Source organism: Alexandromys fortis, unplaced genomic scaffold, assembly GCF_014885135.2.
Source record: "Alexandromys fortis isolate MF-2015 unplaced genomic scaffold, M_Fortis_MF-2015_v1.1 scaffold_7, whole genome shotgun sequence".
NCBI lineage: Eukaryota > Metazoa > Chordata > Mammalia > Rodentia > Cricetidae > Alexandromys > Alexandromys fortis.
The window spans coordinates 22,181,684-22,199,538 of NW_026067920.1; the positions used below are offsets into that span (position 1 = coordinate 22,181,684).

General features: G+C 40.8%; 1 protein-coding gene across 1 annotated transcript in view; it reads left to right on the forward strand.

Annotated features, from left to right (window-relative positions):
* Positions 1 to 17,855, forward strand: part of Wdpcp (WD repeat containing planar cell polarity effector) — a 275,150-nt gene that overhangs the window by 174,811 nt on the left and 82,484 nt on the right. Inside the window, exon 12 of the mRNA XM_050140767.1 lies at positions 2,608 to 2,731. Coding sequence (XP_049996724.1) covers positions 2,608 to 2,731 — 124 coding nt within the window. The remainder of the gene's footprint in view (positions 1 to 2,607; positions 2,732 to 17,855) is intronic.

Consider the following 17,855-nt stretch of genomic DNA (forward strand, 5'->3'; position numbering starts at 1 on the left):
ATCATTGGTTAATAAAGGAACTGCTTTGGGCCGATAGCAGAACGATAGAGGAACAGAGCTAGGTGGGAAAACTAAATGGAATTCTGGGAGAAAGGTGGAGGAGTTAGAGAAGCCATATTGCCATGCCAGAGACAGACATCAGTAAGCCACAGCCACAGTGGCAATACACAGATTAATAGAAATGGATTAAATTAGTATGTAAGAGTTAGCCAATAAGAAGCTAGAGCTAATGGGCCAAACAGTGGTTTAATTAATAGAGTTTCTATGTGATTATTTTGGTTCTGGGCGGCCGGGATGAACAAGCAGCTCCTTTTAACACATTAGGTTTTTTGATAAGATTCTGTAGTTGGTCAGTAAACTCATGAATCTCTAGGAAGTTTATATTATTAACCTTGACCTAACTCACAGAGTTCCCGTCTAATAGGTGTGTTTAAGAGTCAACTGAACTTTTTGGAAGTAGTTCAAATTCATATATGAAAACATCAGTGTTTGTACATGAAGAAAATGCCTGCCACAATGCATGGCCCACTCTTGGTACTCAAGAAATATAGGCTAAAAATAAAAGGTATAATCTCAATATTTTAGGGGGTGAAGTGTTAGTATAATTTTGCCTATAAAGTTCTCTCAAGTAATTATTTTTTTAATATTGATATACTTCTCAAGATTGAGTATGTACCTAAAAGTAACAACAAAAGCAAGAGCAGAGACTCCCACGTCTATAGTGATATACTTGCTCTGTGTAGTAAGTCCCAAGTTTACAGTGAAAGCAGAAATATTGAGAGATAAAATACTGAGTTTCATTCAAGACACTGAGAAGTTGCCAACGCCTTAGTGAATTTATGTTATTAAATTGCTAGGTTGTAAGAAAGATTATGAAGAAATACTCAAATGGGCATTATCAGATTCCTATCCTAATAAGGGATTCTTTTCACAGACTCCTATTGGAGAGATAGAGAAATGAAAAGCTCTTATGATATTGGGCTATTAAAACAAAATCTATACATATCCTGGTTATCTGAATATTGCTAAGTAGATATGTGCATTTCTTCTCAGGTAACTACAAAACACATTTCTAAAACATTCAGAATTCCCTGTTGAGATTCATTTTATCTGAACCTAACAAATTTGGCATGGTAATTCATTGTCCTTTTATTAGTGAAACCTAGTGCGCTGTTATTTCTAGCCGCGTTGTGTCTGTCTTTGAGATCTTCATTTCTGCCTTAAACATCAAGCTGGGCGCCCTAATGAATTCGTAGCTGTGCTGGGAGTTACCCGTGTTCCATGTAGGCTTGAGCATTTCAGATGTACGGAACATGCTGTCAGGGAAACAAGCAATGGCAAGAGAACCTGGCTTGTTTTCACAGTGACAGTGCTATATTCAATTTTAATCTAAATTGACTGCTGCTTTGAAAGAAAATACCTCCAAAATGCATCGTACTTTACTGTGTAGATTTGAGATTGAAAAAATAAAGGCATTGCTAAAGCTTAGTCAAGCCATAGCAATTACTGGAATGGGGTATTTACTACTTGGAAATCTAAATAGGCCCACAACTAAAAGAGTTTTGCTAAATAATGAGTTGTTTATTCCCTCCAGTGTTGGAAGCATAAATATCAGAGGAGCCTAACTGTGAACTGTAGTGTACTCATACATACTCATGTTCTCTCCATACGGTAATTACTTCCAGGTATTTCTGGGCACAAGCACAGTCCCACTGGCATATCTTGGTGAAACTGTGAAGTAGACGGGCTGCTCCTTATCCCCTAATCTCTTATCTCCGAGCCTCCCTCATTTATGAAAAACATCTTTCCAATCTTCTCCTATTCCAGGGTGTTCGCTTTCATGAAAGTACAACCTTGTTTATGACAGGATTTAGGAACGAGATACTGATTTTCATTGTTCTCCTAAAATTGCATCACATACATATCTTACTCCAATATGCAAGTTTGTATCTGTCTTATTTAATTTAAGAAATTATATATAGAACTATACACACACACACACACCTATATATAGTGAGTGTGTGTGTGTGCGTGCCCATAGCCATGGTGTATGGGTGGAGGTCAGAGAATTTTAGACTCACTTCTCTCCTCTACCACATGGGTTCTGGAGATTGAACTCGGGTCATCAGACTTGGCAGCAAATGCCTTTACCTGCTGAGCTGGCTTACTGGCCCCTTATTGGTAGTTTTTTAGGAAAACGTTTCTACTGTGCTACTTTCGTTTTCCTGTTGAAAAAGTGAGTTCTCTTCTCTCCACTAAAGAGAAGACATGCTGCTGAGCGCACTGCCCATGGCTCTACTGAGAGCCTAGCTGAGACGGTGTTACTTTGAGGAGTCACTGCTTTAATTACCCGTTTGTGGTGAGAGGTTGTTTCATTATGGGTGTCTTCCGTTTCGACAGCGTTTTGTTGCTCAGAGTCATTGTCAGCTTTGTCTCATGTGACAGCTTATGCGCAGGTTTGTTTTTGTAGCAGCTGTCATATTTTAATTTCATCTTTCCTGCACATTTCATCCAAGTCTGCAGAACCTGACTGGCTGCGAACACGAATGCTCTGTTGTAATTGAAGGAGTTTCTCTTGTTCAGTGCTGCTATGTTTGTATCCCACAGCGCAGCTTGAGGCAAGCCTGGGAACCTTCTACGCGCCGACGAGACCGCTTCTGGACACAACTGTTCTGGAGTACAGAGACCCCATCAGCAAGTATGCCAGGAGATTCTTCCACCACCTGCTCAGGTGAACAGTGCCCTTGGCTGCCTGGGCTCAGACCGCATATTTAAAGACGTACCTTTCACAAGCTTCCTCCATATTAAAGACGTACCTTTCACAAGCTTCCTCCATAATGTGGCCATTTTCTGACAGCTTTTCTCTTTAAAAGAAAAGTAGGTCTTATTTGTCTTTATTTAATTTGTTATTATTTTCCCTTTTAGGAAATCCTGGTATTACCTAGGATCTTGACATCATCAGTAATACATCCTACTCTTTGATATGATAGTAAAAACTATGTAGAAAGTCGAGATGACAGCATTAACTGAGTTTCATTCCTCGCCTAAATGAATACAGTGGTTTAAACTGAAGGTGGAACTCTACCTGTGCTGTGGGGCTGTGAGGCAGTTGTGGGCTTGCTTTCCTTTCAGAGTCCCTACAGAAAGACTTGTCCATTGTCCTTGCACACGATGTGGCCGTTACCATTCACTGTAACTCATTTTTCTTTATATACATATAAGTGTTCTTCCAACCTTAGGGACTATTTGACAGTTTGCTAAAAATGTCAAATTGTTCTGAGAAAAATATTCTAGAAGTTGGAGGACAGCATGTACTCTCAGAGAAGGAAGATGAAAACCTGGATAGAAAGATTGCAGCCTCATAGATGTTGTGATATCTAGTATTAAAATCAGGTAAGTGGTTAGCATGAGTGTTGTAGTCTGGAACAAAAAGGAATGTAATAGTATACAGGTTACTGGGGTGCTCAAATAATGAATCACCTTCCATTTCTTAGGATGGATGGTATAAACCAGGGTCTCTTAAAAATCCTTTTTCGGTTGCATATGTGCACTTGCTGTATTTTGGATATATGTTTTATGGTAGAATTTTGGAGTTTGTTTATAAAAAGGAAGGATTGTGTGAAGGAGTTGATTTTACTAATAACGTTCTTGTGCAGTACTTTCAGAGACTTTGCTAATACTCTTATTTTTATCAGAACAACTTTATAAGGGAGTGCTATCATGTCATGAAGTAATAACGTCAGGCCTAGAGGATTGGCTTACTTAGAAGGATAACAAGTGGCTGTAGATCAGGGGCTGCTTCCACTGTTCTTTACCCTTTCCTGAAGACACTTACTGCCACTGGTTGTTTAGTTTTCAGCTACTACCTTCCAAAACAGCTGTGAGCTGTCATCGGCACAAGAGTAGGCTGATTGACAGATGTCCAGCCGTCCCAAGAGTGGGGGCACGCAGCTTGGTCAAGCTTGAGGAGGTGTGCTCTTATACAGACATTGTGCTCCATAATTAATTTTATCTAGACATAAAGTGGTACTCTGAACTCACACAGCAGTGAGGCCTTTAGAAAATCATATTTTTGGAACCCAGAAAATGTTAATATATTGCAAGAGTTATTATCTGTAATTGAATCTTGCCTTTTTATCTGAATGGTGTTAGCATATTTCAAGAGACTCTTCATCTTAAACGTAGCAGTCCTCACGCATGAGCATACCCTGAAAATATTGGGGTTGAAGTCACGTGTTCTTGAACTTTGCTTTCATTGCTACTTTGTTTTCCTTGTTTCTAGGGAAAATTGATGAATTAGCTTCTTGCCTAAGGGGCTGGGAAAGATAAACATGAGTCAGAACTCTTGAAAGCATATGCATGGTAGCTTCCCTGTGGTTTGGCCTCTTTGGTTTTAAAGCAGTTATTGGTAGTTTTGAAGCCTCTGCCCTAGGGAACACCTCTCCTCTGGATGTGAGTATTTCCTCCCTGTGTGGGTTTAAAGTGAGCCTTTTCTGATAGCATGAGTTGTGTTGCTGTCATCAGTATTATATTCAAACTTTTCTGTTTGGTTCTGTGAGGTGTTTCTTTTGGGGAATGCTTACTTTTTCATGTTGCTGCTTTTGGATGCTTTCAGTTCCAATGGAATTCTCTAGCTTCTCTTTCACTAGTAGGCTCTACAGGGCATTGAGAAAAGAGAAATGTATGTTAGTAGAGACTGAATGAGATAACCCAAGTTGGAAACATCATTTTGTTGAATCTGCTACCGAGAAGTTTTATCTAGGGGAGATGAAACAGGTCAAATCCCTTTAGGATTGCATGAGTCTTTCTGGTTTAGCTAGTCATTATTTTAATACCCCTTAAAAACTTATTAAAGAATTAAGGCCATCTTGGGGCATTTAAACTGAGGAAGAAGAAAGGAGCCCCATGGAGATTAGGAAAGTAGCTGAAGTCACCTGAAGCTCAGGTGGGCCCCTTGGTGAGAGCCAAGTGCTCTCTTTATTTTGATCCGGCATGCAAAGGCTGAGGTCAGATTCTGACTTTGTGTTAATAGACAAGTGTATGTGTGGTTGCTAAAACAAATGTTTGTATACAGTTTGGGTTTTGTTCTTCTTGGAGAGCAATTCTCCAGACATCGTTCTGTGTCTCTTGGCTTCTCTCCAAGTTCAAACATACTTAAACTGTAAGACTTATTTCTTCTATCTTTCTTGAGAACTCTTTGTATGTGTGCAAAATCGCTGTGTTTCAAAAAGAAATGTCCCTGATAGTATAAATCATTCCGTAAAGTGTTTGTTTTAGCAAAATTAAATAGCAATCGTCTATTTATAAAAATTGTTAAGCTGCAGGACACCTACAAACAATAAATGCATCTTTGCCTGAAATGTACTGAGAAGGTAGTCACTCACCTTTCCACCTCTGTGAAACTGAATAGCCTCGGAGCACTTAGCAGGGAGCCAGCACCAAACAAGAGCTTTTCATAAACACACAGAAACTTTGATAGGAACAAGTGAATACTGATTGGATGAAAAGGCAAACATTTCACATGAATATGGCCATGAAAAGCTTATTTCATTAATGAGCAAGTAGGATAATTTATAGCTAATGATTTAGTTTCATTTTCTCTTCAGATATAAGGCTACTGTTTTCTGATACAGATGCTTATAAAATGATAAGCTATTTTGAGGAAGAGGACTTTATTGCTTAGAAATAAAAACATGAATGTTTATTATGTTTTGCAAAGGAATAATACTTTTTTTCCTTATAATTCCACTCAAAAGATTAAAATGAATTGATGTGCATAGGAATAGATAGTGGCTAGATGAGTGGAAACAGTTACAGTGTCAGAACACAGATGGGTCATGGTTTCTCTCAATGTTCATATACGTTTGGCAATTTTGTAATAGAATGTGGGTAGTGTGTGTGTGGAATATATATACATAAATATGTTGGAATTAATATTTATACTAATAATTCGGGAAGAAGGGAGAGCCAACCATGGATTGAAACCTGAAATTTTTTTGCCAAAATAAATCTTACTTCCTTTTGTTTCTCTTTTGGTATTTATCACAGCAGAACAGATGGGTCAGTGGTAAAGAATGCATGCAGGACTTGAGTTTGGTTCTCAGGACTCACATCAGGTGGCCAGGAGCCACCTTTATCTCCTGGGGATTTTATGCTTTCTTCTGAACTCCACGTGCACATGTGTGTACACAGGAGCATGCACACATGTGCATAAGAATATGATAATTCTTTTAAAAAAAAAAAACCCTTAGCACATGCAACTGAAATAAAGCCTGATATTTCCCCCTAACTTGCTTATCTACTCAATTGTTATGTGTGAAAACTGCAGCGTTAAAATGAAAGCACATATATAACTTTATAAAAATAATTAGGGGCTATGGGATAATGCTGTTGTACACTGTAAAGATTTTCCACTCATATTGATTTAATAAAACACTGATTGGCCAGTAGTCAGGAAGTACAGACAGGGCAACCAGACTAGGAGAATTCTGGGAAGAGGAAAGGCAGAGATGCAGTCACCAGTCTGACTCAGAGGAAGCAAGATGAGAATAGGATGTCTTACTGAGAAAAGGTGCCAAGCCATGTGGATTAATATAAGTTGTAAGAGCTAGTTAATAATAAGTCTGGGCAAATAGGCCAAACAGTTTATAATTAATATAAGCCTCTGTGTGTTTCTTTGGGACTGAACGACTGTGGGCCTGGGTGGGACAGAAACTTCCATTTATAGCTCATTGTTTAAGAGTGCTTGTCTCTCTTGCAAAAGACCTAGGTTCCATTCCCAGCACCCACTGGTAACTCCAGTTTCAGAAGATTCAGTGCCTTCTGACCTGTGGAGGCACTAAGCCTGCATATGATGCAGAGACCTGCATGCATGCAAAACACACAGAAAATGAGTACATCTAATTCAGTAAAAGAAAAAAAAAAACTCAGCTATTTAACTATTAATAGAGAAGCAGGGAGGTGAATTTTTTTTTTTTTTTTTTTTGAGGCTCTTCAGGTCCCTGAGGTGCCGTGATCTTTTTGCTTCAGGCTCCTTTGAATTCGTAATGTCAGATATAAGTTCTCTGAGATAAGCTTTACTTAGTGAGTCCTAGGTTACGGGAAATGACAGTAGTAAGTCCGGAAGAGTGGCTCACAAAAGAAGCAGTGAACCTTCCACCACACCCGGAGCAGGCTGCCTAAGTGCGACCTTGTCCTGATGACACTTACCCTTGGCAGTGCTGGGCAGCTGGGGATCTTAGGTCATTCCAGGGTGCTCCTCAGGATTAAGCCATTCTTAAGAAAATGTTGCCTAATGTTTGCCTGAGGCCATTTTCTCTTAGCAAGCCTGTAGTCAGAACTTAAAGACAGAAAGGTGTTGATCTGTGTTTAGTCTTTCCCTTAGGAAGTAATAATTCTTACCCAAAGGAAGGCAATCTGAAGAAGTGACAAGATTGTGATTGTAGGCCCTAGTGACTCCTCGTGTATTACAGGAGTGAGGCTTTTTGTTTTTTGAAACTTTTGACATTTATTTTAATTAACAAAGAGTACTTCTGTGCATTTATAGTGAAGAGTGTGAACTGAATCAAGTTAATTAACATATTTGTCATCTCATCCACCTATCATTTTCTATAGGGAGGATTTTATATTTTGGCAAATTAGACAGATGTAGTACATTGTTATCAACTGTGGTTGCTGCATGGTAGAAGCTCATGCCACCAGTCTCGTGGAAGCACTGTACCACTGATGAACATCCTGCCTTTCTCTGTGTCCTCCCCTTAGTCTCTGTGTTTCTGAGATCAATTTCGTAGCACTTGGCACTGAGTAAAAAGTCCATGCTAAGGAGGACTCATAAGATCCACACATCCCCCAGGAGATCTTTCTTTCTACAGTACTGTGAGGTACTGAATTCAAATCTGAGCTAGTTGGCTATTTGTTAATCTTTCGACAGCCCAATTTAAATAGGTATTTCCCCATTTCAAGTCACTGCGCGTCCTTGACTGCAGATGCCAGGGCCAGTTATATAAAGCAGGAGTCAGCTAACTGTAACTGCCTCCCACTTTTGTAAATATACTTCCATTGGAACGCAGCCAAGCCTATTGGTTGCCATAACATCTATGGCTGCTCACAGGCTATACTTGTGACAGGGTTGTCTACCCCTTTAGGTATATGTGCTGTCTGGCCCTTTACAGCGAGAGTTTGAAAACCCCTGTTATAAATAAACAGCAGCAGAGACCTAGTTTGGGGAACATGTCTCCTGAGTGCCAGAGGAAGGAGGGAGGGGCAGTCCTACTTTGTAATACGGACATCATTACTTCGGAAGTAAAAGTCAGTGGAGTTGATCCTAACACTGAAAGTTTGGGGGTATTATATAGGAAGGAGAAGGTAATTCGTTTTCAAATTTTATATTTATTCTGTGAACCTGTATGCACATCTGCGCACCATGTGTGTGCCTCATGCCCATGGAGGCCAGAAGAGGGTGCCAGATTCCCTGGAACTGGCGTTGCAGATGCTAGTGCAGTGCTTAAATTTTTAAACAATTTTTCTCAAAACCTTTCTAGTATTTACTAAAACATATATTACCACAAACCAATCCATAAAATTTGTTTCCTTTTAGCAGAAAGGTCTTTAATTAGTAACTAAACATCACATGATGAATGGAGCATCTAGCAAGAAAGACAACCTCCAGTTTACAGCCAGTGTGAGGTTCCACACACACACACACACACACACACACACACACACACGCACACACACACGGCATGGTTACCTGGGAAACGTATATCCTACTATTGTAATAACATCAGTAAGTAAGCTGATAGGTTAAATGTTTAGAAATTTATACTATATTTTTATTTTTAATTATTTAAAACAATTTTTAAATTTAAATATTTTTGATCATATTCTTCTCTTCCCCCAAATCCTTCCAGATCAGCACCTCCTCTCTACCTACTCAATTTTAAGTTCTTTCTCAAAAACAAAGGTAAAAAAAAAGACAAAAAAAATTAACACAATAACAAAACTCCCAAAACCAAGAAAGCTAAATAAAACCATACCCTAAATGTAAATAAAACCAAAAGCAAACAAATAAGACACCAAACAGTAACCTTCCCAAAACACACACACACACACACACACACACACACACACACACACAAAAAAAAAAAAAAACCTGGAGTCCATTATATGTTGGTCAACTATTCCTGAACATGAGAAATAGTTTCACTGTATTGCAGAAAACTGATTTCCCTCTCCCAGGAGGTAGAAATGACAGTTCGGTTTTTAACCTTTACCTTGGTGGCTGGGTATTCATTCATTCATTCACCCAGTTTTGTAGAAGCAGGAGCAAATCATAGAGAAATCTCAGCAAAAGTAGCAGGGTTATAAAGGGCATTGAGTAGCTGCAGGGAGGGGAGCCCTTGGGCTGGCTCTGAGGGGGACTCTAACGTGTAACAGATACTGTGACACCGGAGGCCAGCATGGGCTTTGATGTGCTGATAGGTGCCACAGGTAGCCATATGTCCCTTCTGCCAGACCTATGGGAAATGGCTTCTTTCCCTAGAGGGAACCAGCTTCACAAGTCCCTTGGGAGTACTAACTTGTAGCCACTGGAATCCTTCTGTAGCCGAGGTGGAACTCATTTGTGGCTATCTGGACTATGTCGGGAGTTTGGACAAAGACAGAAACATGCCATCTGCTCCCCCATTGCTCATAGCTGGCTGTGGGCTTTACCTGTAGTATTGCCGTGAGCATTCTTGTTTGTGTCCTTAGGTCAAATGTCTAGATCCTTTCTAGACACATTGACCCACTTTTGCTTGTCTTGTGAACTCTCTGTTCACTTTATTGGGATATTTCCTCTCTTGTTTTTATGTTTTAGAAAAGGAAATGATCAAATCTTCCTCTCTCTTCCTCACCTCTGGTATCTCTTCTCATCCCCTCGCCTGCTATGGAATCTTTATCTTTTTCTTCTTGCCTTTGATATCTTTCATACACTGCAAATATCTCTTAAAGATCCGCTTGCTACTTATTTTTCAATTCAGTGCATATTTTGTGGCCGTTCTTTCAATAGACATTTTAAATGGCCAATTCGTTACAGTGTTTTGTGATTTCTTGCTTGCTGTCTTTCTATAATCAGTAACCTATTTATTTCAGTCATCTCTGTGACTTTATGCTTTACATTTTATTCCTCCAGTGCTTTGAAAATAGTTTAGCATAATAAATAATGTGAAGATCCAGCTTCATTTTGTCCCGGCTCTAGCCTGTTCTCTAATATCATGTTCACAATGTCCTCATGACACCTGAGCCCACTTTTACTCCACACTTAAAACCATGAGACAGCTTTTGACAGCAGTCGCAAAGTTGAACTCATCTGGTGGATCTGTGCACTCATGTGCATGCATGCCCACAGGCTTGACACATGGCAGGTAATCTAAATTTCTAGTTTTCTTAACAAAACAATAGCAAGTCCTAGGTCATTTGCTGTTATTGAGTCTCTGTGTGTGTGTGTGTGTGTGTGTTATGTGTATGCGTGTGTGTGAATCTCTCTTTCTTTCTGTGTGTGTGTATGTATGTATGTAGGTGGAGGTCTGAGGCTGACATCACATGTCCTCTTCTCTCAGTGTCCAGCCTATACCCTGAGGTAGGGTCTCTCAGTGAATCAGGAGTTTGCAGTTGTAGCTAGTCTGATGAGCCAGCTTGCGCCAGGGATCTCTTGTTTCGTGGAAGCCACCAAGCCCATCTGGCTTTATATGGATTCTGAGCATGGAAACACCTTAATACAGGATATTAAAACTCACTTCTCCATCCTCTCTTACCTTGTTAAATACATTTGCTTTGACTTTTTGTTCCTACTAACCTATATTTAGAGTAATATTCCTGCCAATACAATTAGCTGTTTCATTTGTTAGCACTTTTTATAAGATGGTGACCTGGGTAGTTCACGTCAACTTGACACAACTGGACACACCTTTGAAGAGGGACCCTCATGTTAAGACTTGCCCCATCCCATCAGATTGGCCTGGAGCTAGGTCCATGGCCAGTGGGAGTGGTGCCAGCCCTAGGAAGGTGGTCCTGGGCTGTATAAGAAAGCAAGCTGAGCGAGCCACGGGGAAGAAACAGTAAGCAGCATTTCTCCATGGCCTCTGCACCAGGTCCTGCCTCCGGGGTCTTGTCTTGAGCTCCTTCCCTGGCTTTGCTCAGCGATGGATAGAGAGTATGAGCTGACGTAAACCCAGGCTAGCCCTAGAACCTGGCTCCAGTAATCTGGACCACAGGTGTGTACCTTGGGCCTGGCTTCATCTGCCCTAGGTTTAGACATGATGCAGAGGGCTAGCTCTTCAGTGTTCTGTGCCATGGTTTCCAGTTTCTCAGAGGGACTCTAGTGTTGTTTTAAACACGGCTCTGGAGGATTTTGGTTAGAATGCCATGAATATCGTGAATCTCTGTGTTAATTTTGTTAAGTTAGTATGCTTTATTCTTCTGTTAAGAAAAACAGATTCTCTTCATTTATTCAATTTCTCCTCTGTAGTTTCTTTTTGCAGACATATCTCCTATTTAGTTTGCTTCTAAGCATTATATTTCTTCATTTCTTGTTAATGCTGCTGGGTTTTTTTTTCTTCTAGTTAAGCTTCATAACTAGTGATTGATTCTTGCTATGTAAGAAACTATTGACATATGCATGTTAATTTTATAGTATATGGCTCTTTTGGAACTTTAAATTTTATTTCTAATAATTTTGCAATAGATTTGGTTTCTGAGTAGGCATAAAATTGTCTATAGATAATCATCATGCCCCCATACATCATGCATTTAAACCCTAGTTCTTCTGTAGTAAGTGAGTGGTTATGTTACGGTTCCTTTGTCTCACTTGTGACTTCAGTTGCCATGCACACTGTAATGTTTGCATGCTCTTCTGCCTCCCACCATGCCAGTGGTGATTCCCGTCCCACTGAACGTTTTCTAAATCTTTAAATCTGTAAGTTTTAGTTTTCCACCGTCCCTGATCTGTAAGGATAGTTATTTCATCGACAGGTTTTCTAATAAGCCTTCTACACTTTCTTGGAAGGTGCTGCTGCGGTGGTTAATCTTCATTGTTGCCTTGACTGGATTTAGAGTCGCCTAGGAAACGTGCCCCTGGGCCTGCTGTGCTGGCCTTTTCCAGAGAGGTTTAACTGGGGGGACCCGCCCTGGATGTCTCTCACTGCCATCCTCGTCACCCTCCTGCTGCCCTGCCTTCCCACCATAATGTCTGCTCCCTTCAACCAGTCAGACTGAGCCCTCCACCTCAGGACTGCTAGGCATTCTGTCATAGCACTAAGAAAAGTAGCTAAAAAATACGTTCTTAGAAGTGGAACATTTGAATCAAGAATCACGGAAACATGGCGGACAGTCTATTTTTGAGTAGCCATGAGAATCAAAGTTTTGCTTCCATAAAATAAACAATTTTGTTAACAGTTGTGGTGTTCTGACTCAAAAACTAGGCTTCTTCTATGTGTATTTTCAGTTAGGTTTCATAGTTGCATGAACACTCGTAAGATTGTGGTTAGCTTGCAACTTTAGTCTTTTTTTTATTTTTAAAACTTTAAAGTTAAAAATATATAAATAAGTGAAAATAATTGCTGTCAACATCTGGATGTTAATATGTCTAGTTAGATGGCCTTTGACTTTTGACATGGGCAAAATAATCAACTCTTATTTTTGTAGATGAGACTTGTGTTCATAAAACAGAAGTCAAACAATTCAGACCCACACACATAGAAGTAATCTAGCACCCACACATTGCAGCACCCAGAAATAAAAGAAAGAGAAAGGATGGTAGGTAGCTCTAGAAATTAGGATCAGTAAAGAAATTGCCTCATTAATGTAAGGATACAATTGTGTAATTAAAATCGGAACTACAGGAAGGAAAACCAGAAAAGAATGAAGTCACCCCACTTCAAAGCAGGGCCCAGTGGGTGCTGTTAGGAGTGATGTAATGAAAGCTGGGTGCGCTGCCTTGTGCCTGAAACCCCACGATCCGGAGGCTGACTGGGATTGCCATGACTTCAACACATTCTTTTAGAAAGGAATGTAGTTAGTTAAAAACTGAATTTTTTTTATAATCTCTTCATAAGGATCATTTAGAAAACAATGCAATCAAGTCAGTATTAGAAAAAGGCATGTGTGAAAGGTTTAATTCCTATAGAAATGTTTTAAAGTAAAATTAAGTATTCCTTGACTTTCTTCTTTCTTTATAAATATTGTTATGCCCAGTGGTGATGCGCGCCTTTAATCTCCGCACTAGAGAGACAGAAGCAAGTGGATCTCTGTGAGTTTGGGGCCAGCCTGGTCTTCATAGAGAGTTCCAAACAAGCTGAGCTATATAACGACACCCTGTCTCGAATAAAAATAAACATCATTGATTTATCCCACAACGATCATGTGCCACACACACCAGCAGTGGAGAACGGTGCTCAGTCATAGAAACGCTACCTTGCTGATGGCTGCTGAGGCTGTAACCCATGTTCAGGATAAATTAAGAAGTGTCCCATCAACATCATGGTTACTCAAGGCTATGCATGAATTATTCTGTACCTATTTTGGCTACAATGTTAATATTTCTTAGTCTGTTGTGTCTAAATGTTCCTGACTTACTATCTATTTTTGCCCACCTATCAATTTTATGTGTTATATTTTATTTTCTTTAACTTACCTTATTACTCTTTAAAAACTTCAGTTTTTTATGGTCACATGCCTAGGTGATTAAAGTTACTTTGAATCTTGACCTATATTATTGTCTTCCTTTCCTCCATCTTGTCCTGTCATGAGAACACTTTACTAAGATCTATAGGATGGATCTCTATCTGATTTGCCATGTTCCATGGCATCTGGATGATCACTTGAATGCAGTACAGATGTTTTAGTTAGAGCCATGTCTGAGCCAACTGCACTGAGTGGTCATCCTAATAGACGTAGAACGTGGCTTTCGTGCTAGTTGATACCGTAGTGAAAGGCTGACCATGGAGTGGAAGAAAAGCTGCAGAGAATTATTGAGAACGGGTCGGCTGTAGCACAGTGGGGTTTGAGCAAAAGAGGCGAGAAGCAACAGGTGCCACGAGCTATTACCAGCACATTAAAATAAAAGTGTGTTGGCCTGAAGCTTTTGCTGAGCACAGACCATCTGGGTGTGCAGAGGGGCACTGGGTATTGAGAGCAGCTCGGTAGGAAGGGTTAGGACACAGGAAGGTTGCCGTGTGGGGGAAGGGTGGCTAAGGGAATTCTCTGTTTAAAAAAAAATTCAGAATAAGGTATGGCAGCAAGTTAAGTATTTTTCATTTTAGTTGGAAAATTGAAAGAGTTCTAAAGGCTAAAAAAAAAATGTCAACAGAGTTTGTTGAACATGAAAACATTGGCTGGTGTCACCTAGTCTTCTGTAGTTTGGATTCGGTCTCAGTCAGAACTGAAGTTTGTTCTCATTTGCTTTGTTTGGGGAAAGATTTGATTGGTTAATGTTTTAATGAACTTTGTTTTTTCTTTATACACAAAACCCGCCAGTCTAACTCTCCAAGAAATGGTTTTAAATATATAATTTTTCCAATCAGGGAATTTCCCATCGAGGGACATTTTGTTTGCTTCTGGTTTGGAGCTTTTAACAGCAAAGCCTCGGGGTTTCGTGACACTCGTGCTGGGCCTGGGCCCGCAGTGCCCCACCTGTTGCTTTTACTCCCCCCCAGCAGAGCTGAAGAGCGCAGGTCTCTCAATTGTTTTTGTTTTAGCTGTAGTGATAGATAAGGGGCTATAGCTCCTTGAGGCTTTTGTTTGTATTTTTCTTACGGGTAAACGACTCTGACCGAGCCTATTTTTCATGTGTTTATTTCCATCTGTGTACCTTCTGTTGAAACGTCTCCTGAATTTTTTTTTCTATTTTCTAACTGGATTGTTTGAACATTAAGCAAAAGAGAATACTTACTTCATAAGCAAGAGAAACTCGGGAGGCTGCTTGTTGACATTGTTACTGTTTAAATGGAGATGGAGAAGCCAGAATGACATGTTTGGATTTTACTCAGATTCAAACATTGTAGTAGTGTTGGGATGATGGACATGAAAGGGAGGGAGGGGAAAGAGAAAAATGGTTCAAGGACACAGAGGAGAAGATGAGGGTAGAAAATGTAGGTGGCGCAAAGAGAAGTCTGTTTTCATCGAGTGCGGTTCTAGGAGGTGATGGGTTCCGGATCTTGTGGGAATGGACCTGTCTTAGCGGCCCTGGTCCATCATTCATTGGTAGCAGCTTGTGACGAGGATATTGTCAGTGTAGGTGGATTTCAGATCACAACACAGCAGCCAGGGCCCCTGCTGGCAACTGAAGTCTATTTTTTTTTTTTTTTTTGTGGTGCGATTATTATCTGTACTCAGCGTGATCTCCGGCTGTACATTTTATTTTATTTTATTTTTTATTTATTTATTAAATATTTCTGTCTCTTCCCCACCTCCGCCTCCCCTTTCCCTCCCCCTCCCCCAGTCAAGTCCCCCTCCCTCGTCAGCCCAAAGAGCAATCAGGGCTCTCCGTCCCGTGGGAAGTCCAAGGAAAACCCTCCTCCGTCCAGGTCTCGTAAGGTGAACATCCAAACAGCCTAGGCTCCCACAAAGCCAATACATGCAATAGGATCAAAAACCCATTGCCATTGTTCTTGATGTCTCAGTAGTCCTCATTGTCCGCTATGTTCAGTGAGACCTGTTTTAACCCAGGCTTTTTCAGACCCAGGTCAACTGGCCTTGGTGAGTTCCCGATAGAGCATCTCCATTGTCTCAGTGTGTGGGTGCACCCCTCGCGGTCCTGAGTTCCTTGCTCATGTTCGCTCTCCTTCTGCTCATGATTTGGACCTTGAGATTTCAGTCCGGTGCTCCAGTGTGGGTCTCTGTCTCTGTCTTCTTTCATCGCCTGATGAAGGTTAATATTCAGGAGGATGCCTATATGTTTTTCTTTGGGTTCTCCTTCTTATTTAGCTTCACTAAGAACCCGAATTATAGGCTCAATGTCCTTTATTTATGGCTAGAAACCAAATATGAGTGAGTACATCCCATGTTCCTCTTTTTGGGTCTGGCTTACCTCACTCAGGATAGTGTTTTCTATTTCCATCCATTTGCCTGCAAACTTCAAGAAGTCCTTGTTTTTTTACTGCTGAGTAGTACTCTAATATGTATATATTCCATACTTTCTTCATCCATTCTTCAATTGAAGGGCATCTAGGTTGTTTCCAGGTTCTGGCTATTACAAACAATGCTGCTATGAACATAGTAGAGCATATATTTTTGTTGTGTGATAAGGCCTCTCTTGGGTATATTCCCAAGAGTGGTATTGCTGGGTCCATGGGTAGGTTGATCCCAAATTTTCTGAGAAACCGCCACACTGCTTTCCAGAGTGGTTGTACAAGTTTGCATTCCCACCAGCAATGGATAAGTGTACCCCTTTCTCCACAACCTCTCCAGCATAGGCTATCATTGGTGTTTTTGATTTTAGCCATTCTGACAGGCCTAAGATGGTATCTTAAAGTTGTCTTGATTTGCATTTCCCTGATCGCTAAGGAAGTTGAGCATGACCTTAGGTGTCTTTTGGCCATTTGAACTTCTTCTGTTGAGAGATCTCTGTTCAGCTCAGTGCCCCATTTTATAATTGGGTTGATTAGCCTTTTACAGTCTATGAAGTCTATTTTCCCTACAGGTGTAGAGTATAGCTACTTCATGTCAACTAAGATGGAGCAAAGCCAGAAGTCGGTGGCCATCAGCTGTGCTCAGCACCACCGCAGCTCACCTCATGGCAACAGTGTGCCCATCTTCTCCTTACCTTCCATTCTACCTTCCCCTCTTGTGTTGTTTGCTGTGACAACCGAGACGCGTCTCCCTCCCTGTTTTTACTAGTCACCTAGGAGTCATTCCGTCTCTCGGGGTCATTGATAGAAGGATAAGTTCTGTGTCCTGTTAAATAAGCCTTTCACGTCACTGCATCGTTAACCAGCGCTCTTCCAGTTCCCATGTTCAAACATGCTCAGGATCCAGTCCAAGGAGCACTTTTGTGGCACACACTACCTAATTACAACTCTGTGGATATATAGTCTTTTACTCTGCTGGGTTCAGCATGGCCCCAGCTCATTGTACTAATATGGACCCCCGGTTAGCAGCCTGACAGCCAGGAGAGTTCTGGAGGCATATTCCAAGGGGTGGGAGGAGTATATGCTGTATTGTGGGCAAAGGTCTCTGCAGCACCATGTAGCACAGAAATGCTGTCTCAGTCAAGAACTGTGCAGGTTAGGGATCCTCAGGAAATGTACTAGCCAGATACAGCCTTCCTATATTTCAGGATCCCAGGTACCCTTGACTCTGTGATAACTCCCTTAACTGTCCCACTTTAACTATCCCTGCCATTCAAATGAAGAATGACCCTGTGTACGCTACCAGAGAGGCTCACATAGAGCCATTAACTGTGGCTAGCACTCCTGAGGGTAAATACAGGCATGAAGACCTGAGTTCAGATCTCAGCATGAACAACAAAAGCACAAAAAGCTAAGCTTCTCCACATGTTCCCATTGCCGGGGCAGAGTGAAGAGAGACAGCAGAGGGAAAAAGATCACTAGGTCTTGTTGACCACCTGCCTAGCCCAAGTGGCAGATCCAGGTTTGCTGAGAGACACTGTCTCAATGAAAGCAAGGAGGATGCCTAATATACTCCCCTAGCTCTGAGTATTTTCATGGACACTGGTACTGCATTTGCATATATACCATAATATTTATATATAAAAATAAGCAATAATTCCATGCTAGGCTTCACATATGAAGAACTTGCAGTTCTTGTCTTTATGGGGTTGGGTTCCTCACTTAATACGCTTTCCAGTTCCGCCCATTTTT